This window comes from Tasmannia lanceolata, unplaced genomic scaffold (genome assembly GCF_043159265.1).
Source record: "Tasmannia lanceolata isolate RefF3 unplaced genomic scaffold, GAP_Taslan_0.1 ptg000015l, whole genome shotgun sequence".
In the NCBI taxonomy this organism is placed as follows: domain Eukaryota; kingdom Viridiplantae; phylum Streptophyta; class Magnoliopsida; order Canellales; family Winteraceae; genus Tasmannia; species Tasmannia lanceolata.
In genome coordinates, this window is record NW_027518692.1 from 5109533 (window position 1) to 5136157 (window position 26625).

Consider the following 26625-nt stretch of genomic DNA (forward strand, 5'->3'; position numbering starts at 1 on the left):
CTGACACAGATTTTGTTTTGTTGGCATTCTTGACACATGTTATCCTAATATAACTTATCTGTTTTATATAATTTTCATATTTACATCGTATTAACCATTAAGAGTCAATACTTAAGACACTTCTATTGTTCTACTTGTATGTATTAAACTTCTATGACATTTGACACACTGTGGACCCCGATCCGAGAATGCCGAGGGACGGATCCTCCTACATCCTATGGATCTCCACTTCTGAAGGAGAGCTTGTAAGCCCAAGGGTTCCCATGGGTTAATCATTCACCTTACCTTCTTGTTTTGATGATAGCAAACCCAAATTGATTAGCATTTATGGACTTATGTGTTGCTTTGAGGTGTTATGTTATATACAGGAATTTGATGTCATATCGCCATTGCACAACTCATCTCAACACATGGCTTGCAGATCCATACACAGAATGATCAAGAGCTTGCACCTACAGTGAAGACATCCTCAATTGAAGATGTTCAAGTCAAGAAGCTCGAGATGAAGATCCCAAGTTGCCTAGCAAGTGTCAAGAAGGAGCTTGGAGTTGAACAAGTCATGGTGACACCTCATGCACTTTTCAACATGTATTGAAGATTGGAGGAGAAGTCACATGAGCCATATCAAGTTGAAGATGTTCACTCAAGCCAAAGAAGTCCAAGGAAGTGCTAAGGAGCCGATACATTCCAAGAAGACTCAATGGTATCATTTTTAGAATGTATTTAGAGTCATCTTGATTTTATGTTTAAATGTACTTTCAAAAGGTTTTCAAATGATTTTCATACTTAACTTTTTACACCTTTGAAAACCATACACACACACACACACACCAAAAAATGTGTTTGAAAACCTAGGACTAAAGCTCAAAGACCATGGCCCAAAGCCCCTGAATTTTAAAGTTAAAAATGAAATTTTACACAGGGCTGGTCGACCGGGGTATCCCGGGCGCCGCGACAAGCTTGCTGGAAATCCAGCACTTGTTGAAAAATAGCAGGCCGGTCGACCGGGTCAAGCCGGGCGACTGCGGATATGTTTATGTTTCAAACAGAAACAATTCAACATGGGTTGGGCGGACGACCGCTAGAGTCCTGTCGACCGCGATAGTGTTTTTAAGCCGAATTTTTATTCAAACAGATTGTCCTCGCCGGGCGATCGCCATAGGGCCGGTCGACCGCGCCGGTATGAAATTTGAAATTAAAAAGAAGAGTCCGATAAGGGCGAGTAACCGCCGTGCCTCGGTCGACCTCCGCGGCTTGGAGAACTAGCCGTTGGGGCTTGCGCAGGTTGACTTTTTCAATCCTGTTTTATACAGTTTTACCCCCAAACGGTCATATTTTCTTGTGGGCTATATATACACTGATAAAACCTTTCTAAACAACATTTTGCAAGATTAAATCCTATCTTTGTGAGCTTAAACTTTTGAATCAAAGGTTGTTCCTCTTTGAACTTGTATTTTCACATTTTATCAAGAGGATCTCCATAGGTTTTATATTTTGTATCTATTCCTTGGAGAGTTTGAGAGCTTTATTGTTTGTAATCCACCTATCAAGAGGCAAGAGAGTTATTTTCCTTTTTTATTGCTTCATTTGTATTTGAGGGTCTCCGATTCGGGCCGTTAACAAAGGTGAATCGTTGTAAGAGGGTGTCCCCCCTCGACTAGGCTTTGTGCAGAAAGGGTTTGTCCCTTTTAGAGATTGGAGGAGTTGGGTGTACGGCTTGGAGATTCGCCCATTGAAGAATCTCAACTTTAGTGGAGTTCCCAAGGAGGTGAAACTTGGAAGAGTGGAGTAGGTCTTGTGATAGACCGAACCACTGTAAATCGTGTGTTCCTTGTGGTTGCTTTTTCTTCTCATCTCTTTGCACTTGGTGATTGGTAATCTTTACCCTTTATTTACATCTATGGTTTATTGAACAAGAGTTAGAGCATATAGGCTTAAAGTAACATCTAGACCGTAGCTATCTTAAATATCTGAATAAGGGTTAGACTATAAATGCTTAATTAGTAATTTAATTTTAATAATCTACTTAATTAAGCCCAAAATTTTTAATTGACTAATTCACCCCCCCCTCTTGGGTTGTCACACCTGTATGTCAGAGCTCTACCAAGGAACTCTCGAAATGGTGCCCTCACACCATGAGTGGCGATTTATGAGATACCTCTTGATTCGGAGACAAAGCCCAGAACCAAAACGTACCTGAAAATGAAGAAGAGTCGCCATCCAGGGAAGTCGGCCCTGGAACCCATAAGATACTCTGTTGCAATGGATAACCAAAGATAACAAAAGTCCGTGCCTGGTTACGAGTTGGGAAGGTATTAGGCATCTAACTCGCCCGAGCGCACTCGTTCTCTTATGCCATTTTTATTATTTTCGAAGAATTTTGGGCTAAAATCATGTGAAATGGGAACAGACATCCCTTAGAAAATGTCTGCCTAAGCATGCATGACCCAGGAATGGGCAAAGAAAGCAAACAAAACCTAACTCATCACATCTAATCCTAACTCAACACATCTAAGAAAGCAGTAAACAACCACATGCACAGCTAAAACTAAGCAGATAATGACAGATATGATGAGATAAGCAGGAAAAGCAGGAAAGAGCTGCATCTAAGCAGATAATCAAGATAAGATGAATAAATAAATGCCACAGCTAAGCATGTGAATGAGTATGTGAAACTGCTAAAGATCGGACGAATATTAGTCTCGCGATCGTCATAGCCTATCGTTGGGCTCAGCAAGGACGGTCCCTGTGATGGGGCCACGCTATATCGTCGCCCATCCCAAAACTCGATAAAACGTTGGAAAATCGATGAAAACCGGAAACCACGATCAAAATCGGAAATGGAATGAAAAGAGGGCTCCGAGTGACCTGGCAATCACCGTCCTTGCCCATTTTTAGTTTTTGTATTTTTTAGTTTTTCATTTTGAAAAGTTTGAAAAGGTTTTATTTAAAAAAAATTGAGAGAATTTATTAAAAAGGTTTGAGAATGTTTATTAAAAAGGTTTGGAAAAGATTATTGAAAAAAAGGTTTATTGAAAGGTTTGAAATGATTTATTTTCAAAGTTTGAAAGAATTTATTAAAAAGGTTTGAGAATGTTTATTTAAAAGGTTTGGAAAAGATTATTGAAAAAAGATTTATTGAAAGGTTTGAAAAAAATTATTTACAAAGTTTGAAAGAATTTATTAAAAAGGTTTGGAAAAGATTATTGAAAAAAAAGTTTGACTGGACTAAGGAGGACCCAAGCTGCCTACGTACCATGTGAAAAGGGATGAAGCCAACGTAGTTCGAAACAACTTTTCGAAAGACATTTTTGTTATTTTTGCTTAAAAAGGAATTTTTGACTCGAGAGGACAAATTCCTGAACAGCTTCCTAGACTGATGAAGGTAGGACAGAATCCTATGACTCTATGAAGGTAGAACATATTCCTATGACTCTACGATGGTAGGACAGACTCCTAACTCTCTATGACGGTAGGACAGACTCCTAGTTCTCTATGACGGTAGGACAGGCTCCTAACTCTTTATGACGGTAGGACATATGACGATAGGATAGACTCCTAACTCTCTATGACGATAGGACAGGCTCCCAGTTCTCTATGACGGTAGGACAAACTCCTAACTCTTTATGACGGTAGGACATATGACGGTAGGACAGACTCCTAACTTTCTATGACGGTAGGACAAGCTCCCAACTCTCTATGACGGTAGGACAGACTCCTAACTCTATGACGGTAGGACAGGCTCATATGACTCTATGGCGGTAGGACAGACTCCTATGACTCTCTATGACGGTAGGATAGATTCCTAACTCTCTATGACGGTAGGACAGACACCTAAACCCTATAAAGGACCCTAAACAGGAAGAAATCCCTTGACCTGCGAAAACTTTAAGGCAGGAAGGGAAGGGGTTGGCTCAAGAAAGATTATATCATAGTCACAACCCAAGAGGAAGATTCTCGAAAAGACGATGGAAAACCCAAAAAACCAAGGAAGATTTCAAACACTGATGAGAACTCCTAATGCTAGGTGATCTATATCGAGGACCTAGATACCGAAGCAAAACCTAAGGGAGGAGTAGAAGACAAAGAAGAGGGTGTCATCCCTAGTGATTCTTACAATTAAGATGACAAGGCATTGAACTTCTAGTTTCCCTACGTCATCAATCATAGATGCTCATTTTCTTTTTAATTGAATCTCAAAAGATAAAGGATATGGAACATAGGCATGGCCCCACAATTTAGCAAGCTGAACGTAAGCACCCGAAATATCTAGACACAGAATCAGAGAAGGGTGTATACATGGTGGCAAAAGTTAGCAAACTGGAATAGGCATGGGAATACGTATCCAAAAAGAGATATGTACATGGTGGTACAGATGGTTTTCCTAGCTTAACAATCTAGAGACAAGAATGCTATGCTAGAAAGAATCTCTCAAATGAAGTCTTTCCATCGGTTCTCATTCAATATACTCTCATATGCGGAGGGGTAAAAATTGCCTTTTACAGGATCAAACAAAAGAAATACTCATAATGCTTACTGATATGCTATGATAGGATGAGGGCCCATGAGTATATACCAAAAATGAATAAAAGGCAATTGCATGAATGCACACACAGCTTTGATTTAATTCATGTCAGTGGCTATACATGCCTCAGCTGTCCTGAGTACTTTAGTACTCTACCAAGGTAATCTTTGCCGTTTCAGTGCATGGACATATGTCTATTATCCAATGAGTCTAAAGATATTCTTCCATGGGCACTTTGGATCACAAATTGATGGAAAGACCCCATCTGCCAAATTCATCCAAACATAGTCTACATTGTCAAACCAGAGAACTCCTTCGACAAATAGGGAAAGAAGACTTCTACTGTAAACACCTCTCTATACAACAAGAAGAAGCAAGCCAGCCACTATAGATGATTACCCAAGCATCAGATTATTGACCATATTAAATCCATTTGTCAAAGCTTTTGCAAACCGATTTAAGACATAAAACCAACTTTTAATCATGTATCAAATACGCTGAAGAAATTAGCTTATAGTGACATAGAAGGCAAGCAAGACATAGAGTTATCATTTACAGACCATCATCAAGATCCAAAAGGGATTCGAGGTTGACAAATATCCAAACAAATATGGCAAGTGCTCTAATTCCCATTAATTGCTTCGTATGGGCAGCAATGAAATGAATTTTCAACATGGAGCACAAGTTTTCCAGCTACTGGAATTGAATTCAAAAGGCTTAGAACAGATATCCAAACTGATTCCGGATTTGGGGCAACAAAGCTTGGATTCAAAAGAAAATTTCAAGGATCAAACAATGGAACTGAAAGTGACCAGATTCTTAATAACCCCACCCAAAATTCGTCAAATTCCACAAAATTTGCCAAAGAACCAACGATGAACGAGAAAACATAAATTTCAATAACCACATGAGTCTTAACAATAACCTTCTATGGACCTTCTATGGACCTAGCAAAGTCTTCCTTGAACCAATTGCAAAATTGAGAGGAAATTGCAGGCCAAAATACCATGAAAGCAAAGAATTAAAATATAAGAGCACAGAGAATAAAGGGTAAGATGTACCTCACTGAATGTTGCCCTGCCAGTCTTCCTGATCTTTTGATCAAGGGCGAAATTGCTGCTGGGTAAAGATGGTTGCGGCTCGATGTGAAAGAGGCGATGACGATGGCGAATGGTGACGAAGCTCGTGAAGATAAATGCCGGACACCGGCCAAAAGCGAGGAGGTTGAACCGGCAAGATTAGGGAATTGATTGCCGGATCCCGGTAGAGCTACACGAATCAATTGAATTGGACGGATTCCGACGGATTCGCCGGAGATAGAAGAAATAAATACAAATTTGGGGTTTATGTGGAGGCGGAGGCGAAGAACTATGGTAGTGATGGGGGAAGAAAAAACTGTTGGTGGCAGATCCGGGTGGGGTAATGGGTTTAGAGAGGTCAGCTGGAGAGGATTGGCATAGGGGTTAGGTTAGTGGTAGAGGTGATGATGGTGGAAGAAGATGGGTTCGATGGTAGGGCTGTTGGTGTTGGTGATAATAATCGGAATATGGTGGTGAGGGTTTGCACAGGTGGTCATGGAGAAGAGGGTTAAAGATGGGTTTTTTGAAGTGGGTTTGGGTAGAAATGGTGATGGTGTTGGAGGTGGCAATTGGAGGTAAGGGTAATGGAATATGGTGAGATATGGGTTATTGAGAAGAAATGAAGAAGGGTTTTAGAGCTGCTGTTGAGGTAATAATGAAGAATGGTTCCATCGGGTATACAGGTGAGTGGAGCTCCGGCAAGATTGCCGGGGAAGGAGGCGGGAGACCTCTTTGCAAACCATATTTCCCTCTCTCTTTCTGCTCTTCTCTCACTCTGCAAATCTCTCAATCTCTCTCAGCTCTCTCCCAAATCTTTCTCAATCTCTCTATTCTTTGTCTTCTCTTGCTCTAAAAATCAAGATCCCCTTCTCTGTTTTCAACCAAAATGGGACTCTCCCCCCCCCCGCCCCCTTGCTTCTCTCTGCAACTTTAAGTAGAAGAATCAAATGGGTTTGAGGTGGATTTTGGAGGTAGCAGATGCTGAAGGTAGAAATGGTAGCTAGGGCTTGAAATGATGGGGGATGGAGGAGATTAAGAAGGTGGAGAAGGTGGTCGATGGTGGGGTAGGTAATGGGGCAAAATTAGTGGTAGAAATGGAGGTTGAGTAGAGGAAGATGAGGGTTATGGTGGTTGCAATAGAAGAAGTGAAAGATGGGGTCAGATCTGTTATGGTTTTGGAACAAAACAAAAAGGGTTTGGGGAAGGAGATAGGGGTTATGCTAGTGGAGGGAGAGCAGGTGGATATTGATGGTGGCTTGGGGTTAGAGAAGAAGCTGCTCTCCTCTCTACTCTTCTCCCTCTTGCTCTGAATTTTCGCCCCCAAATGAAGAGGCTCCCTCGGTGGTTTTTTTTTCGAGAATGAGAGATCCACTCCCTCTCCCCCCCCCTTCTTCCCAGGACAGCCCCATCTAGTGTATTTTTGCTAATGCTTTTCAAAACAAGAGGGTGGTCTTGGACAAGAAAGGGCGTGGGATAAATTCTCTTTTCCTTTCCCTTATTGGATTGATATGGGCACACCTTGTCTTGATATTTCACCCCCTTTTGATTTGGTTTTGGGATAAAAAAAATTAAGAATTGGGGTGCAACTCGGGTTAAATTTCTTGGGATTCGGGATTTTATTTTGTCTCAGGACTTTGATTTTTTTTCTTTTGGATCCGGTCAAAATGGGGTGTCTACCAGAGAAGCAGGATTCGTACCCAGAGTTGGGGATTCGCGAATCCGAACCGTGATTCGATTCGAATCCCCGATTCTGGGGAATCCCGATTCCCCATTTTGGGAACCCCGATTCCCCATTTTGGGAACCCCGATTCCCAATTAATGAAAACCCCGATTCCCACTTTATAAGAACCCCGATTCCCAGGCGATTCCCTGCGAATCCCCAGCGAATCCCAACTCCCCACGACTCTCAGCGAATCCCCGGCGAATCCCCGTCGACTCTCTAGCAAACCCACGATTCCCGCTTCCCACCATCCCAGGAGCCTTCGATTCCTGCCCTGGCAACCTTGGTGTCTACACACACCAATACTTAATGCATAGATTTAGCCAAACAACACACTCCAAATATACTCTACTCTTAGTCTTAATTGGGTCCTAAAACCTTTTTTGTTGTAAAGAAATGAAAATATTTATGCATTTACCTCAAAAACGAAAAACACCCACCCAAAAGGATGGTCTAAGGCTTTGATTCTTCAAATGGAGGAACAAATCAGAGATTTGAGAAGATAATTCCTATGTGACGCCCAAAGTAAAGATTGATCAAAGTCTTTCTTTTTATACATTTATTTATACTATGTATACACGAATTTTATTTTCAATTCAAAAGTCACCAAAATCCCTCTAGAGACGAGGCCTTGCAATGGAAGAAAATTTAGAAAATACTACAAACCTCATCTTCATCATTTTTCGACACCCAAATCGTCACGTATTGGACCGATGGGAAGATACAGAGAGAACTTCAGTCTGTTGGTTACTAGTTGGTTCGATTTTCATCTCTTCTATAGCTGGATTTTGAGCTGCTGCCACAAGAGAGGGTCCAAATTGGAACCACTTGCAGGGCCCGCCTGGTTGAAGGGTGATTGTGATTACCGGACCTGATGCTTATTGGATACGCTATGAACAAAACCTGGAATCACATCCCTGGTGCCTAAAAACTTTGATACGTAACTCCATGCTGGTAATTGGCTGGCCCTAGTGTACCCTTATTGGTCCTAACCTACGCCAAATCCTTCCAGTTGATGCACTTAAAAACTAATAACTAGCCCTCCATTGATTTCCGGGGACTTTGATACTAGATATGAGTTGAACTTGAAAAATCTACATGCTTACATGTCCATACAATAAATTGATGATAGTGAAATCAGTACCATCACGTTAAAACATGTGTTCCTAAGTATAAAATATAGAAAAGCAAAATAGATGTTGTTAGAGACAAGAAAATTAGTGTTACCAGGACATTTTCAAATACCCATCTGACAAATATGTTTGACACATCACTTCCTTTTGTGATTGCCTATTTTTGCCCCATGTCGTGCTAATTAATATAATAACCTCTACTGTAGCTATTGTTTTTGCAACAGCATTTGTTGCTTTTCTTGCAAGTAATCAAACACCTGTTTGTGAAGGTTCACACAGGTTACTGCGGCCATAGAGGAGAACTCAGTTATCATTGGTGAAAGGAATAGAGTTGTGGTGGAGACACTGCGAAGGGCAATTGGGAATGGGAGCAGGAGAATCGCTGTACTGTATGGAGGTGGGCACATGCCCGATTTGGGCAGGAGGTTACGCGAAGAGTTCGACCTAGTCCCTTCGCAGGTCCAATGGGTAACTGCTTGGTCGATAAGGAACCGAGAGCTTGATAGCCGATCTTTTCCATTTCTGAGAACATTGGCCAAACTCTCGGGGTGGCAACTTAACAGATACCAAACCTTGGCATTATTCATCTTCTCATCTGTTCTTGCATTGGATCTCTGGTTCTGGGAACTCTTCTTTGATACGGTCATGAACTGGGCTGGTTGGGCTGCTTCCGAAATTGGTCTAATTGCCGAGAATGTGGCAGGTGTATGATTTCACCCCTTTCGAGCAAGTTTGTGGCAGACGGTTAGTGTTGAATATTTAGTTTTCATATTCTTATGGGGCGATGAAAACAGTTCTTAAATTTATTTGTATATAAATATTTTGACTTTTCCTAATTTATTGGTGCTCATTTTATGGGTTGGGACCCATGTTATTCCATGGGGTTCTATTTTCTGCCATCACTAATTTTTGCGAAATGCTTTTTTCGCTTGGTGAGAAAGATTTGAGTGGCATCCCTTGAAAGACGGCTCTTATGCCTAAACTGTATCCTATTGTTTGCATTGCAGATAGAGAAGCCAGGAGTAGTTGTCCTGTGGAAATATGACTCCGGCTAAGGTTGCAACTTGGATTGGGTTTTACCCGAGATGCATTGACCCGAACTGACAATACGCTGGGTTGAGTTCAAAAATCATGAGTCTTGGGTTGAGTTCAAAAATCATGAGTCTTGGGTTGAGTTAATTTTCAGGTTGAAAAAACCTGACTCCAGTCTTGGGTTGGTTCGAGTTTAAAGAGAAAAAAAAAGGTCCAAATACCCGGTGCCGTGATTGGTTGTGGTGACCATTGGTTTTGTTGCCTTTTTTGTATCTATGCATGAATATTCTTTTATGTTTTTGGTTTTTTTGCAGGCCTAACATAAGGAAAATGCCAGATATAAAGGGTTTAGTTGTGGGTTTTTCTTATTTTCCTTTTGGAATAAAATTGAAGGTGGTTAATGTGATGTTTCCCCGACTCAGAAATAACTGCAAAATCTGATCCAGTTTATCATAATCGATTAGGTAACATGTTGGTTAACCGTATTCTAAAACCCGGAAAAAAACCTTTTGGCTTATCAAATTATCTATTGAGCTGTGAAAAAGATTCAACAAAAGTAAGAAACAAATCCGCTATGTGATTTATGTCAAGCAATAAGTGGAGTAACTCTAGATATAGTAGTGAAGGCAAGATGTGTAGGCGGATCGCGGATCGACACATCAAGTTCCCATTGAAATATGATCTACACAAGGAGAAGGGCTTACCATTCGTTGGTTATTAGGGGCATCCAGAATACGTCCGGATCGTAATATGACTTTCAAATTAAGTTCCGAAGTAGTAGATGCTGCCCAAAGGAGTGGCGATGCCATACAAATTAAGTTCCGAAGTAGTAGATGCTGCCCAAAGGAGTGGCGATGCCATACGCCAAAAGGAAGAGGCTTATAGAATGGCAGATGCAAATAGTTATAATGAATCCTTGCTTGCATCATTCATGTCACATATTCTCAAGGTAAAATGAGTGCAATCGGGTCGAGTTTATGAATCTTGGGTCTTTCCATTAAAAAACCCAACCCGAGATAGTTTCTCAAGGTAGGGTTCTCAAGTAAGCTAGGTGCTTCTCAAGGCAGTTTTTTTCTGTTGCGACCACTGGAAAGTGGATAGTGCAGGATCGCAGAATGTCTGTAATTCCTTCTTGCCATCCGCAATCCAAAGTGACCTTTTTAGTTGAATCAATGACCTTGGATTATGTGTAATCACTAGGTGGCATGCTAGGTGTAACGACCGGGATTTGGGGCAATTTTTTAGACGTAATTTTTTTTTAAATCCTAAAAATCTGAATCGTTATCCTAAAAAGGAAACAACTAAACAATTTTATTCCATTAACTAAATGTCTATTACATGATTTATTGTAACTGCTAATATTTACTAAAAACAACTAAGCTTCCATGATAACAAGTCGCCCCGAAAAGAAATCCTATGAGGACTCTCTCTCATCCTAAGTTTCACCTACAACGGCAACGGCTCCACTGTTTTCACCTACAGCATCTGGTATAATATTTGGGGTCAGTATAAACTGAGCAAAGCTGACTCATAAAATAAAAGTCAATTTAATGAGTTTGTACTTTAATAAGGTTTCATACAAGATATTATAAAGGAATTGGAGCAAAACAAGAACACAAAGATCTCAATAAGAGGTATGTAGACTATCCAAATGATATGGACAACATAAGAAACAAAGAGGTCACTACATCATGCCAGGGAATGTAGTAGTAAAACAATATCGAATAGATGAAAAGAAACATCATCATATGTATACACAGTATTATATATTCTTCCATTTTTTTTCTTTATAACCTCACATGCTTTTGCATGCGGTAAGTTTAATATATATATATATATATATATATATATATATATATATATATATATATATATATATATATATATATATATATATATAGAGAGAGAGAGAGAGAGAGAGAGAGAGAGAGAGAGAGAGAGAGAGAGAGAGAGAGAGAAAACGGTTCCTACACATATGTGTAGATAACTTATCTACACACTAGCTTAAAATATAGTTGGGGCCACATTATTTGGGTGATCCAAACCATTCATTTTTAAGGCCCTCACATAGATAGGGTGTCCACAAAAAATCAGATCCATAGGATCATCCTAACCATTCGAACTGTGGAGGCAAAAAATGGACTAATTTGTAAAGGTTTAAAGACATCCATTTTACCTCCACAAATCGTAGGGTTGGGATGATCCTATGGATCTGATTTTTTGTAGACACCCTATCTATGTGAGGGCCTTTAAAATGGATGGCTTGGATCACCCAAACAATGTGGGCCCCCACTGTATTTTAAGCTAGTGTGTAGAGAACTCTCTACACATATGTGTAGGAACCGTTTTCTCATATATATATATATATATATATATATATATATATATATATATATAGGCCATAGGGTTACCAAAGTAACACTGAAACGCACTAGTGTATACATACGGTAACAATCTTAATTAATTTTCTTTTAAAATAATCTCCTAGAAACAACATAAGGAACGAAAAGATGCATGAACGAGATTATAGTAGCAATTCATTAAACTGGTCTTATAAAATGAATCAACTATCACTTGCCTTATGGTTTCTTGAACGTGCTGAGGTAAAATAAATTAACTCTAAGGATTAACCGAAAAGACTCCCTGTATAAATTGCACAACAATAGAGTCAGATTTTCTTTCCACTAACTAACCCGTTAATCTCTTTAATTTAATTGATTGAGTCATGTTGATTCATGGTGTCAGAGATTTTAGTTTTTATAGAGTTTAAGAGTGTTTTAGTGGTTGGAGGAAATCATGTCTCCATAAATACACTACTCCTCTGGTCTATTATCCCATAGTGTTGCTAAAAAGGATTTACAAAATAACACTTTTATAAACCCCTTTCAAAGAATATCCTACAAATTATTTGAGCAAAAATTACCAATTCAACTCTTTCAATAGGGTACTGATAAGTGATAACTAGAAGAAATATGTATAAATCCTTAAATTTTAAATTTACGAAATCTTGCTAACCGCCATGAAAAATCTGCACTTTTTAAGAAAAAACAAACCGACTTTGTGCAGTTATCAAGAACACCATTGTGCTGAAATCAGTGGCTTTTCTAATAAAATCAGAAAATACAATTTAAATTTATGTAGTTACCAAAATGAATTTGGGCTGAAAACACTAGTTTGTAAACAAAAAAAATTAGAAAAAAACGAATCAAGTTTGTGCAGTTATTAAAATAATATTGGGCTGAAAATCAACCACTTTTGTACTAATCAAGAAGAGAAACTGAATTTGTACGAATATCGAAAACATGATGCAAGGGGATCTTTAATTTCAACTGCTTTGTTAGTTACTTTGGTTTAGGGAAATAATATCCGCACAACATATTTGATATTTACACTACTCACCCTTGTCTTCTAATATTTAATGTGCCATCTAAAAAGGCCATAACATTTTCTTGAAGGCTCTGACATGCTATAGAAAATATATTATATAGTATGGTAGTGGGTTACTCATGCTTTGTTGAATACTAAAAGACAAGGAGTGTAGGTAGTAAAACATGAGTACCCTGATATCATTCCCCTTTAGATTATTTGAGATAAGGTTATATCCTACCCTTATTATTTCTATTATTTCTCGAGCCACCCCTTCTGGTGCTAAAAAGAGTATTTATAACTATGGTAAAGGGTTGCCCGTAGAGAAGTGAAACAAGGTTTTGGGCCTTTTTCTGTAATTGTCATATTTTTATGTATTTTCCTCGTAGTTTTTTCCGTAGGTATTCTATAAATTCACCCTTTTCCCATAATTCTTCTTACTTTACCCGCATGATTATTTTTATTAGCAACCTTTGCCAAAAATCGTACTTCCGCCCATCTCTGCAGTTTGCACCTCTTCAAGAATAAGACAAATCCCTTAAAAAGTCAACAGAAATGGCTAACATCACTTGATCACAAGCAATTGCAACGGATGGGCTAGAAGTAGCCTTTGGCGAATGTGGCTAACAATCTACAAGGGGTGTGTTCATATCAAAAGATTAGTAGGGCTCTGTGTCTATCAACTATAAGAATGTGAAGGGGGTCATTATCAATCGATTGAAGGTTGCATAATCTCTATCAGAATGCGAACTAAGAAGGGTGGGTTTATATATATATATATATATATATATATATATATATATATATATATATATATATATATATATATATATATATATATATATATATATATATATATATATATATATATATATATATATGAGGAAAAGGATTGTACGCTCGACCGTACCTAAAGTTAGGTACGGTAGAGTGCCAAATCACATGGGTCCCCCATTTTTGGTGGGCATCTAAACCATTCATTTGCAAGGCCCCATCATAGATAGGGTGCATACCAAAAATCAGCACCATTGAATCATCCTAACCCCTCCAAAACTGGAGGCCAAAATGGGCAGATTTGTGGACAAACACTGTCTGTCCATTTTGGCCTCCACAAATGGATGGGTTAGGATGATCCTATGGAGCTGATTTTTGGTATGCACCCTATCTATGATGGGGCCTTGCAAATGAATGGTTTAGATGCTCACCAAAAATGTGGGACCCATGTGATTTGGCACTCTACCGTACCTAACTTTAGGTACGGTCGAGCGTACAATCTTATTCCTCATATATATATATATATATATATATATATATATATATATACCTCATATATATATATATATATATACCTCATATATATATATATATTTTCTTGAGGTTTCCTTTGGTGAGATTTTGAGTTGTGAAATCTGAAAAAAAAAATTGTATTTATATGGTTGAAGGGGATTTTCTAGGTCTGGGAAGATGTATCTAAAACAAAACATGTAATAAAAAGAAGAAATTTATTGGAACTTACTTGATATTTGAAAACCACACAGTCAAGCTATATCCCTCTCTCCTTCTCTTTACTTTCTTCTTCACATGATCTCTCTCCCTCTCTCAATCTTACTCTGTTCTCTATTAATTGCATCAAGTGGGAAAGACTCACGAGAATGGGTTTTTTTAAAACCCAACACTCTCTCTCTAATTACACCGAGTGGGGAAATGGCCCACTGGATTTGCGCACTCTCCAAGTGGGAGAGTGTATACGGCATATGAGATGGGTGAGATTTGGGTTTCCAAAGCTCTATCCTCATCTTCTCTCTCTTTTTTTTTTTATCTAAAAGAGAATCTTATCTCTATCCTATCTTATTGCATTTATGAATCATTTACGATTCATTTATTGTTGCAATAATTAGATTCAATAGGTAGGCCCCAAAAGTAGTGGTCCCCCCATTGGTGTGGACCCCTCATTGTGGGTCCCACTTATGGTGGTGGGTCCCGTCGGACATGGGTCCCATAGGTGGTGGGTCTCGCTTGGGTGAGACTGGCTAGTTGTGAATAGTAAAATGTAAATAGAAATTTGTAAATAGTAGCCGTTAATAATAACTGTTATTTTTTTATGGGTTGTTACACTAGGCGTGCAACTTGGTTCGGGCTTAACCTGAACCGGGTTCAACCCAATTTTGGCTCGGGTTAGGTTGGCATTTCCTCGAGTTGGATTGGGTTAGGGTTGTGAAAAGCCATCCCGATTTAATTTCGGGTTGGGTTAAGGTTGAGGCCGTGGCAAACCAACCCAAACCTGACCTCTGTCCTCTAATTTTATCTTTATGAAAAAATTGTCAATGCGTGACAGGAAAATGATAAAATTGTAGATGGGTGACACCTTTTTGAAAGCTTGTGAACGGAGGTCAAAACACCTTTTTCTGACATGGCTTTTTACCTAAATACCCCTCAGGGAAAAAAAAACAAGTTAAAGTAGGAATTCCTCTCTTACTTTTCACTTACCAAATTTTACCGCCTATCTCCTGCAGATTTCCCCATTAACGCCTGAAATCCACCAAGTGTAAGTAAAGGTTAGTAGCTTATCTACTCTCTTAGGGTTTGTGCTTCCATTAATGTGTTTGATAAGTGTCATTGTGTCTGAACCATGTCTTTATTGTGTGTGATAACCCCGTCTTTATTGTGTTTGATAACCTTGTCTTATAACCCTTTTAAAATGGTGACTTAGGGCTTGTGCTTCTATTAGCTCTGTAACCGTTCTTATAGAGTTGCTACAAGTGAGTTGAACCACTTCTAGAGTTGGTACCCTGCTAATAGAGTTGCTACTAGTGTTTGATGACCCGAATATAGATGGTTTATGTAAACCATTTTGTACATGAATCACAATTTTTTGCACTTGATAATCCCTTATCTTTTGTTGCTAACCCCCATTTATTTACCCGATAAACCTGTTTTGACACTTGATACACCCCCGGAGAGGCTTGGTAACCCCCTTGGAGAGGGTTGAAAAGCCCTTGTACATTCTTGGTAATTCCCCTTTTATGTACTTGGTAATCCCTTTAGGTACTTGAAAACCCCCTTGTGAAGAGAGTTGAAAACCCTTAATTTACAACTTGATAATCCTTTACAGAACCCTCTGTACGGACTTGAAACCCCCATTAGGTACTTGCTAATCCCTTAGAATACCTTGTGTACTGACTTGCAACCCCCATTGAGGTAGTGAAACTCCCCTTTAGAGTTCATAACCCCATTTATGAACTTGATAACCCATTGTGTACACTTGAATACCCCTTAAGGAGAGATGAAAAGCCCTTTAGCAATAACTTGATAACCCCTTTCAAAGACTTGATAAACTCTGTTTAGAACCCCTGTGTACAATTTTAGAAAAATGTCTGAAACAACGGTTTCTCTTCTTTTACACTATGATGGAGATTTGAAGGATGATGTTTCTTGGGAATATGTCGGGGGGTAGAAGACATTATTATCAGTCAGCCGTGGAATCAATTTCGACAAATTTCAAGCTGCAATCCAAAGAAGAATTGGTGTTATAGAAAGGCAGGTTTTACTATCGATAAAATGTAGATCCATATATAGTCACTCTAATCGACGTTGATGATGATGATGTCTTCCAAACAATGTTGAGGATGTTTGACAGATACATGTTCAATTCTGTGATGATATCATAACGAAGAGTATAATTGACAATGATATTAATTCTTTGAATTCGTCAATGCTTCCCCCAAACAATCTTCGTACTAGTAGATCCTCTCTTGATCGCAGCATTCCTTCTACTTCGATTCCGTCCAAAAAATGTCCGCATTTTGAAGTGGACTTGCAAAAAGACTACGAAAGTGAATTTGATGGGAGATATGTAAGTGAAGAGATCGAAGGTGCTCCAGCAGAACCCGACGTAAAGCATTATAGTTCTTTGGCAATCTTTCAAGACTTCCATATTTCAATTTATGGATTAATCATATGGATTGAACATGATTATATATTGCCGAACTATGCAGGTCTCAAATTGACTCAAATGAAACATTGACAAGTGATTTGCACGCCAACTATGTTACTGGAGGTATCGATGACTTCCAAAATGTGGGAGATGTTGAAGTGGACTTCAATAATGTTTTTAAAGATGGTTTCTGTGTAAGGGGTTTAGATTTAGAAGAAGAAAGAAATGATGATGATAATGACGATGGTAGTGATGATGATTATGATGATGATGAGGAGGAGGAGGAGGATGATGATGACGATCATGGAAAGATCGGTGTTAGTCCATGCGCTCAGCCTATCATTGTGGATTCTCCTATAAGAGGGGGTTCTCCTATTAGAGAGGGTTGTCAACCGGTTCCAACTGATAGTAGTCAGCCAATGGAAGCAGATGGGATGTTTGTCGGGGGCAATGATGTAGATGCTAATAATCTTCAGTTTGAGCAGTTAACGGCTGGGGCAATGTTTTCTAATATGTAACACTTCAAGAAGGTTGTCAAAGAGTATGCTATTCGATAGAGGTTTATGTTCGTGAGGTCAAAGTCAACACCGAAGAAGTATGCCGTTCAATGCAGGTAGAGTGTTGCAAATGGCATATAACGGGTACTAATCATATTACTTGTGTGTTAGTGAAGCCGTTTGTCCCCCACCATACATGTACAACTCAATTAAGGGGCAATGATCACCCTCTTGTCGCAGCAGCTTGGGTTCCTCAGACATGTTTACGCTTATTCGTTCGCCTAGATGATGTGAGGACGAGGATCATACAAGAATATATCAAGATGCATTAGGGTATAACTATAAGCTATTGGAAAGCGTACAACGCGATGAATATCATACTTGAGATTAAGTGTGGGAATGTGGAGGACTCTAATCGACTATTGCCTTCACTTGCAGTTCAGATGATGAGAAGAAATTCTAGCACCTATATGCGTGTTTTCAGAGCCAGAGATTTACGACCAAGGGGAGATGATAGATTTGTTCGCTTATTTTGAACATTTGGTCCCAACATACGGTCTTTTCATCGAACACTCAGACCTATAATTTTGGTTGATGGGACACATCTGCGAGGGAAGTATCTAGAAATCTTCTTTATTGCAATCAGGGTCAATGGTAACAACAGTTTATATCCATTAGCATTTGGGGCTATTGAGACGGAGAACGAGGATAGTTGGGGGTGGTTTTTTATGTTGTTGAGGCAGTACGTATTGGCAGCGGAGATGAATGTAATCACCATATGCTCCGATCGACAGAAGGGGTTGTTGCAGGCAGTGCCTAATATATTTCCCAATATAAGGGATACAACACACAAAATTTGTAAACATTACCAAGTGAAATAAAACATAATATAAAAGAGCTCTATTGCGATACCTGATCGGGAATGTACTGCAGTTCGTCCTCTCGTGGCGTCAATGTAACCACCACCTAATGATTCAAGAAAGTTGTTAGATCAAAAGATATTAGAGTTTACCTAATACCGTATCTAGTAGATAGGGTCTCACCTCAGATTTGTCTATCTTCCCATGCTCAATGACAGAGTACTTCCTCGATTCATTTCCTTTCCAGTTCCACTTCAGAAGACGTGGATGGGAATCAGGATTTTTTGGTATCCACAACTTCATATACTCAAAAAGCCACACCTACAGAGAGAAGATCTGTGTTTATAGTTTATTAATAGTAAGATAAATAACAGAGGCAAACTATTGTAGATGCCATGATACCTGCAATGCGAGAGTGCAACCACCAATATATTTACCACCTGCCACACTAACGTTGTTTAAATACTCAACTAACCAATCATATACTGCTTCTCCCCAGTTGTAGTCGCACATCTTCTCTAAGTCATTGATATAGGGCCAGAACAACTGGTCGGCCCGATGTGCACTCTGAGTAAATAACACAGTAGCGAATATGTGTAGCAGTACATATTTCACACACTTCTCTACGGAGGGTTGGTCTTCTAGTCCAACTAAAGCCTTGATTTCCCCCGCAAGTACAGATGCCATAATAGATCCTCTGGGAAATGGCCACCCAGGTAGTAAATGAGTAGGTTTACTCTTGTCCCTCCACGCAACCCTCACCAAATTCATTTTCCCTTCTAAGTGGAAGGCCTAAAGCCAATGCAACATCACTGGCCTTAAATAGAACTGCGATACCCCCTAGTGTGAATGTCTTCGTTGCCGGAACCCACTTACTGTGTAGTGCTATAATTAGAGGCTTGTGCATGACAACCTCTTCTAGGGGATTCTCTTTAAGGCGGATGAAGTCCTTGAAAGGAGTCTTGCCTATAGCATCATAATGGCATAGCTGGAACTGTATACTCTGCATCACCTTATTAAAGCACGATGGAGAAATCGTGCAGGGACATATGGAGCCTATAAAACAAAATACATAATCAGAGCTTGTACTTTTATCAAGTTACTAAGATTAAAACGGTAAAGATCAAATATAGTTACATGTATCTTCTTCATTTTTCTCTTCTCGACCTTCTCACCTTTCACTTTGGTTTTCATCTTCTCACCTTTCACTTAGATTATCCCCTTCTCACATCTCATTTTCATTTTCGTCTTCTCACCTTTCAGTTTGATTTCTCCCTTCTCACCTTTCACTTTCATTTTCCCCTTCTCACCTTTGATTTTCAACTCCTCATTCTTTAAACCCATTGTGGGCTTCCTATTAGACTTTCAAGTCCGACTCTCCTTTGCCTATTAATAGAATCAGAGAATAAAAGAGCATTCTATTGACTAACAATCTAAAACAACAAAAAAATATTACACTTACACACTTCTTCATTACTGACTTTGCCTTCTCCCCAATCCAACTATATATTTTATCACTGTGACAAAACAAACAGAACATAATTAAGCTCATGATTCTTAAAATAGGGTTCACAACTCAAAAAAGTGATTCTCAAGTGCAGAAAAGAGACAAAAAATTAGTATCTGAACAAGGATCCAAAAGGAGGATTGGCAACAATCTGAAAGTGACTTACCGACCCTTAGAAAGAAGGTTTCCAAACTCTCTATAAACAGAGTTATCAACAATCTGGAGAGGGGTTACCAACATTACAAAGGGGGGGTGATCAAGTCTCTCATGGAATGGTATCAAGTATCACCCAGCCTGTTATCACAGTGTTCATAACACTGAATGGGGGTTCAAACACAACACTCTACGTGGGGTTATCATAGCTACCTAAAGGGAGTTACCATCACTGTAACTGTGGCTTATCAACTACCTCGAGGGTTCTCAACACTGGAAATGTTGGGTTTGGATTGGCCTCAGCCCAATCCAACTGCAATTAAATAGAAAAAAGGGATTTGCTATTGACCAACCATCCCAGAAGGCATTTCACGTGAGGGCTGTTGGATGAGAGCAGCCACATAGGCTCACTTTTCAACATATTTTGTCTTATTCATTTAACTCATCTGAGGTGGCTGCTCTCTCATGCACCAGCCGGCACAGTAAATGCCTTCTGAGATGGTCCCTAGCAAATTCCTCTTCGCTAAGCCCTGTTTGGATTGTAGGAATTTTCAGGAAAATTTGGGAAAGGAAAAATATTCTAAAACTTCCTACTTCTGTTTTTGCACATGAAAAGGCATAAATTGAACCAACCCTATTCAATTATTATTTAAAGAGACCTTCAATTTATATTGACATCCCTCTAAATTAATCATATTCATATTATTTCCTTCTAAATTGAGTAAAGACAAAAATCTCCCGATAAAAAAATTCCATGAGAAACGTTTTTTTTGCGTCCGAAAAAACTGGGATTTTCCGAAAAAACTGGGATTTTCAAATCACCTCAGTTAATTATTGTTCCTGTCAGCGGGATCTGAGAATCATCAGTGGCAATCTCGTCATTCTAAGCTTATTCTACTTGGTCGTCCTCTCGTACACGAAAAACCCTTCTTCTTATGAAATGTTGAAGAAAAACGGGGCCTCTTTTTTCTTCTTGGTACGTAACCTAGCTTCGAATTCTCTGCCTCAAGGAGAGTACCATTCGATCGAGCCAGGGTTTTTAGATCAAAAGACTCTGGAGAAGAACCCTAATTCCATTTCGAATTTCGTCAGATTCATATGGAAAAAAGAAGAAAACAGGGGAGCGTTGGAGACCTCCATCATCACCTACACAAACAAATCATCGCCTTTTCTTCAGGTACTCTTTTTTCCTCTTCTTTGTTTGCATCTCAAGAAAAACATTTTTGATGGAAAATTTTTCATGGGAATTTTTTCCATGAAATTCTTGCCATCCAAACAGGGCCTACCTTTATCCTCTTCTTAACTAAATCTGAATTTCGTTCATTTATGTAGGTCGATTTGGTGTCGACAATTCACTTTGCTTATAGAGAGTACGTATGTTTCTCTACAATTGTTCAGATTTCTATGGTTTTGATTCCATCTTTCATAGCATAGAGAATTTCAGGTATTTGATTAAGATAGGAATATAATGGGATTGATACTAAGAGAAAACACAGGTCTTATATTTGTAGCTGTTGATTTTTATTTTGTTTGAAGCGAAGTACGAGGCTTGACACCTTCAAAATTTCTATAGAATAACTGTACGCGATCAACATTGAGAATTTGAGATTGCATGAATTTTGAAGGATAGACAAGGGGTTTGGGATCACGATTCTATCTCCTAGTTAATTAATTGGTAATCTATTCAACTTGCGAAAAACCAACAATCAATTTAAAATTCAAATTTTAGTTTGTGGGGTCATCTGGATGAAGGATCACATGAAAAAGTGCACGGTTACATGGGCATGATATATGAGTTTGATGGGCGCTTTCTAGGCCAGTTGGGGTGAATGAATCAAATGAAGCTAAAGTTCTTGCTCTTAAAATTGGTATTCTTCCTATAAACAAAGATAAAATGGGTTTTCTCCCTATGCTCAAATGAATACAGGAAGTCATTCAAGATGGAGATTCTAGGATATTCTAGGATCTCTAAAGATAAAAATGACCATTAGGGATTATTTCAGACGGCGCCGGAATATCCCTCCGGTGGCTCTTGACCCTGACTTCTCGGCAGATAAGTTCATTTGTAATTGCGGTTTCAATCTCGAGCGATTGGCGGGGCATTTTCTTAACTTTATAGACTCCGGATACTCTGCACTGGAAGTGTTCGATTCCCTTGGGGTTTTCAATATTTGTTGCTGAAGGTCCTTAATCTTGTTTGGACAAGGAGATAGTCTGGTCAGATCCCAATGGGCACCCCCCCCAGATCACACTCTGGATCTTTGGGAAGCATTGAAGATAGGGAGACTAGAGTGAGAAGTTTGAAGTTTGGGGCCAAAAAGTTTCTTGGTCGAAGAGCTATTGAGTTTAATCAGCGTATGCCCCTGAATGGCAGCGACTGGATGTGCCTGAGTTGCCATTACAAACATTTTGGTTCACGCACTGCCTGCAGGAAATGCTCCGGACCAAAGAGTAAGTCGGCTCCAACCATGGTTTGGAGGCCTAAGATTGGTCCCCTTTAGGACTCTGTACCTTTAGATGGTCATCCGGTGATTGATATCCCAACTGGCCTGGTGGAGGAGAGAAAAAGGGCTCTTAAAAGTTGCCTTATTGGGAACTTGAAGACTGGTCCATGGATTTTGGAAGAAGTTTGGGGATGGGCCAAACAATGCTGGCATCTCCCTGAGCTGCAAAAAACCTTTTTTCATTGACTCAATGGCCATCCTGTTTTGTTTTGAATCGGACTCCCAGGCCTCCTCCATTCTTAGGTGTGGAGGAGATACTCTGGGAGGATACCTTTCTTCCCTTCAGTCGTGGTATCCTGTGTTTAACACAGGCGCTAGAACTATAAGGATCATATTTTATGACATCCCTCTTCATGCATGGTCTACGTCAATCGTGGAGGCCCTAGGTCAGCATTTGGGTCAGGTGCTCCAGACCCAATTACATGGTAATCATGACCACTGCATGGCTTATGCTTCCGCCTTGGTCATTACATCTCTTTGGAAATCTCTCCCTTCCTTTATTAATCTCAGGATAGATTCTAGCATTTATTCAGTGGGAGTTAAGACAATATCTAAGGATATTATTAAGAGCTTGGCCTTGTCGGTGGTGGGGGAATCGAGTGGTAAAGATAATTTTGTCTTTTTTGAGGGTCCCGGAATACCGTTTTCCGACAAGGCGTCGCCGGTGATGGATGCCCTACCGGAAAAGGTTGGAATTGCTAATCTCGAGGGTAATTCTAATAGTGGCAAAGAGCCGTTGGTGGGTCCCTCTTTGAATTTTGAATCGCCTATTGTCACGCCTCTTGAATCACCACCCAACATGTCGCTTGGATTGTTAGAAAGTAGAAATACTTCTGTGCGTGTGAAGTTGGATAGGCGTGGAAAAGAAGCGACACAGATCAGGGCTAGGTGGGGATGATACAATAATTATAGAATCCCGCATGACCCCTTCTTTGGCCAAAGAGTCTGTTGTTGCTTCGTTTGCTGATCTCCTTCTATGTTCTATCCTCGGATTCAACAACACTACTAAGTCAACAATTTCTGCGATTAAACCTTGAATCCGCCATGGGCCTTTTGATTTACTTGATGCCCAGCTTACTACATTGGCTGAGTCTCCTTCCACTATTAAACGACGCACAACATGCGCGTGGGCCCTTCGAAGACCAAAAAGGAGAGCTCTCACTTTGGCTTCATTCGCATCACATTCCCCTGCTGGGCCTGAGTAAGACATAATTATTGTTCTTCTATCATCCCTTAAAAGCCCTCCAATTCCATCCTTACCTGGGTTTCCAATCGAACTCCCATCAAAGTTTAGCTTGACCCAACCCAGAGGTGGTGGTTTCCATTTAGGTTGAGGCCTTAGCCTGATCGCTCTATCCCATAGTAGTGACCACTAATTCTGCAGGATATCGCTTATGGTGAAAGGAGTTTTCTTTTTTGATTTCACCTAGGAGATAATTTCCACTTTGATGTCCAATGATACCCGACTTAGATTTTTGCTTTGCTCCTCGAATATATGCCTATTCCTTTCTTTCCATATATTCCAGACAATACTGTAGGGAATTGCTCTCATGTCTCCAAAAGGACCATTACTCTAGTGTAGAATTACTTTCCTAATAGAGCGAGGGCAAACCCGTGACATTCCAAAAGCTTGCATGTCCTTAATCCATAATTGCGAGGAAAAAGAGCAATGCCGTATTAAATGGTCTAATGTTTCCTCAGCATCCAGGCATAGAACACATCTACTGGCTAGTTGGAACTTTTTTTTTTTTTTTTTTAGCCGATCATGTGTGTTTAATTCGTTTAGTGCAACCATCCACCCAAAAGCCACCACCCTCGGCGGGGGCAAAGAGTTCCAAATTTTTTTGACTGAGGAGCTTCTACCTTGATTGATTGCAGTTAGACCTGGCAAACGGGTGGGGCGGGCCGGGTCAACCCGCAGGTGATGCGGGTGCGGGTCCACGGGTCGGGTGAGGAAATGACCCGCATTTTTGCGGGTCAAAATTTAGGTGACCTGCACGGCCCACGGGTGGGACGGGTCAACCCGCGGGTCACCCGCAAATATGTCGATTGTCATATTTGCCCGCATCTGTTTTTTCCGTAATTGTCATCACTTTTTATATTTTATTGGTATTTTTTTTTGTAATTTTACAACTTTATAACCCTTTCTACGTAATTTTTCATTTAAAACTTTATAACTTTAGCCATTTTACTTTTTCTGTGTAATGATTACTTTTTTTTGGTTTGCTAGCAACATTTGACATGTGCGTATCTTTGCACCACGATGGCCACATGCCGAGAAGTTGCCAAAGGAGAAGTTTGGTAGCAAATTCTTATAAAATAAAAAACAGAAGTAAATGTTATCAACACTACTGTTTCTTATGAGCGCACTCTAACTTTATTAAAAGTATGGTATGGCCCACACCATAGGATGATCCAAACCGTCCATTAGATGGGCCATAGCCTAAATAGGTTATGCTCCAAAAATCATTTCCATAGGATGATCCTAACCCTCCAATCTGAATGTTAGAGGGTTGATCCTAACCCTCTATAGATCGGAGGGTTAGAATCAACCAATGGAAATAATTTTGGGGCATAACCTATTTAGGCTATGGCCCATCTAATGGACGGTTTGGATAATCCTATGGTGCGGGCCATACCGTACTTTTTATAAAGTGAGGAGTTCCCTTGTAAAAAACAGTAGTGGTGATAACATTCTCAAAAAAGTAAAAAATACTGTAAAAATGCGGGTGCCCGCGGGTGTCCGCGGGTTGACCCGACCCGACCCGACACGTGTTTTTGCGGGTTGGATTACCCGCGGGTCGACCTGCGGGCACGGGTCGCTTTTGCCAGGTCTAATTGCAGTGAAGAAAGACTTTGCAGAGAAAACCCCGTCTAGCTCTTGGGTCCATACTCTCTCATCATCTTTAAGGTTTGAGCAGTAAGTTGATTGCAACTGACTTAGTAGCTGCTGTAATTCTAAAAGTTCCGCCTCTTTTAAGTCCCTTCCCAATCTTAGGTCCCAAAAACCCCGACCCATGACGTTTAGTCTTTCCAGGTAGTCCACCACCGTTGCTTCTGGGTTCGAGGCCACCCGAAATAGTCTCATATAGGCATCTCTGAGTGGTTTGTCCCCAACCCATAAGTCTAGCCAGAATCTTTCTTGGTCGCCTTTTCCAACTTTGAATCGTACCAAAGGCTCAAAAGTCTCTTTAACCGAGCAAATTGACTTCCAAGCCCCTGGGCGTTTTCCTGATCTTGGTGCTTTCGCTTGCCATTCTCTCCATTCCATTCCATATTTGCCCCCCACCACTTTGTGCCACATAGCTGATTTTTCATGTTCAAATCTCCATAACGCCCAAAAGCGACATGTTACGACCTTTGATTTTTCCAATCCCCAGCCCTCCATTCTTTTTTAGATTGGTTACACTTTTCCAATTCGGCAGGTGTTTTAACTTCTTGCTTTTGCCATCCCCTTCCCAGAGGAAATCACGCTGTAGCTTTTCAATTCTCAAGTCAACCTTCATTTTGGGATTTTAAAGAGTGACATGAAATAGACTGGCATATTGGCAAGGGAAGCTTTTTATCAGCGTGATCCGGCCACCCAACGAAATGTATTTCTTTTTCCATGTTGCTAATTTCCACTCTATTCTTTATATAACTGGGTCCTATTGGGCTGCTGAGGGGATCCCAAAACCCAGAGGCAAACCAAGGTAAGTGATAGGGAATTGGCCAGCTTCACATCCTACAAAACGCGCATACTTTTGCACCGTCTCCTGGTCTACATTAATTCCTGCCAACTTGCTTTTGCCAAAATTAATTTTCAGACCAGAGATTAACTCGAACCATCTGAAGATACACATGACATTTGTCACCACTGATTCCTCATTTTTAAAGCCAAGGTATCATCCGCAAACTGGAGATGAGTGATTTCTTCACCATTGGGTCCTGCTCTCAAAACCAAGGTATCATCTGCCAAAATCTTACATCTAACCTCCCGTGGGGAAGGCCCCATCCTCCATCAAATCTGCAATTTGCTCTCCACAGATGAGACCTGCTACAATCCATTCTTCTAATGGCTTTTAAGGAGTCTCCCTCTGCTATTATCCGTACAGCCAAGAACGAACCATTTTGGCCCCATCTCCATAATCATTTGTCACTCCGAAGAAGCTCTACCATAGGTTTCACAAGTGAACTTGATCACCGATCTCCCGCTTTGAATCTAATCCTGGCTAGTAGAGAATCAGAGATGTGCATAATATCTTTCCAATATTTTAGCCATCGATAGCAAAAATTTCCCAACTAATCACTAGTCTCTCCATCTGAGGTCATACTT

General features: G+C 40.0%; 1 protein-coding gene and 2 long non-coding RNA genes across 4 annotated transcripts in view; 2 read left to right on the forward strand and 1 right to left on the reverse strand.

Moving 5' to 3' along the window:
• Positions 1-9895, forward strand: part of LOC143845386 (thermosome subunit gamma) — a 46157-nt gene extending 36262 nt beyond the window's left edge. The window contains exons 5-6 of one of the 2 annotated variants that reach the window (XM_077353704.1): positions 8727-9201; positions 9465-9895. In XM_077353704.1, the coding sequence (XP_077209819.1) occupies positions 8727-9168 (442 nt within the window). In that variant the 3' untranslated portion in view covers positions 9169-9201; positions 9465-9895. Of the gene's footprint in view, positions 1-8726; positions 9357-9464 lie in introns of those variants that run through there. The other variant, XM_077353703.1, reaches the window with a different exon arrangement.
• An 888-nt stretch (positions 9896-10783) lies between these two features.
• Positions 10784-14685, reverse strand: LOC143893042 (uncharacterized). Its single transcript, XR_013255689.1, has 2 exons — positions 14372-14685; positions 10784-10974 (listed from the first exon to the last, which is right to left on the reverse strand). It is a non-coding gene; the product is annotated as an uncharacterized LOC143893042 (long non-coding RNA).
• Positions 14686-20540: 5855 nt separating this feature from the next.
• On the forward strand, positions 20541-21454 carry LOC143847434 (uncharacterized). The gene is made up of 2 exons (XR_013235045.1): positions 20541-20983; positions 21139-21454. It is a non-coding gene; the product is annotated as an uncharacterized LOC143847434 (long non-coding RNA).
• The last annotated feature ends 5171 nt before the right edge of the window (positions 21455-26625 follow it).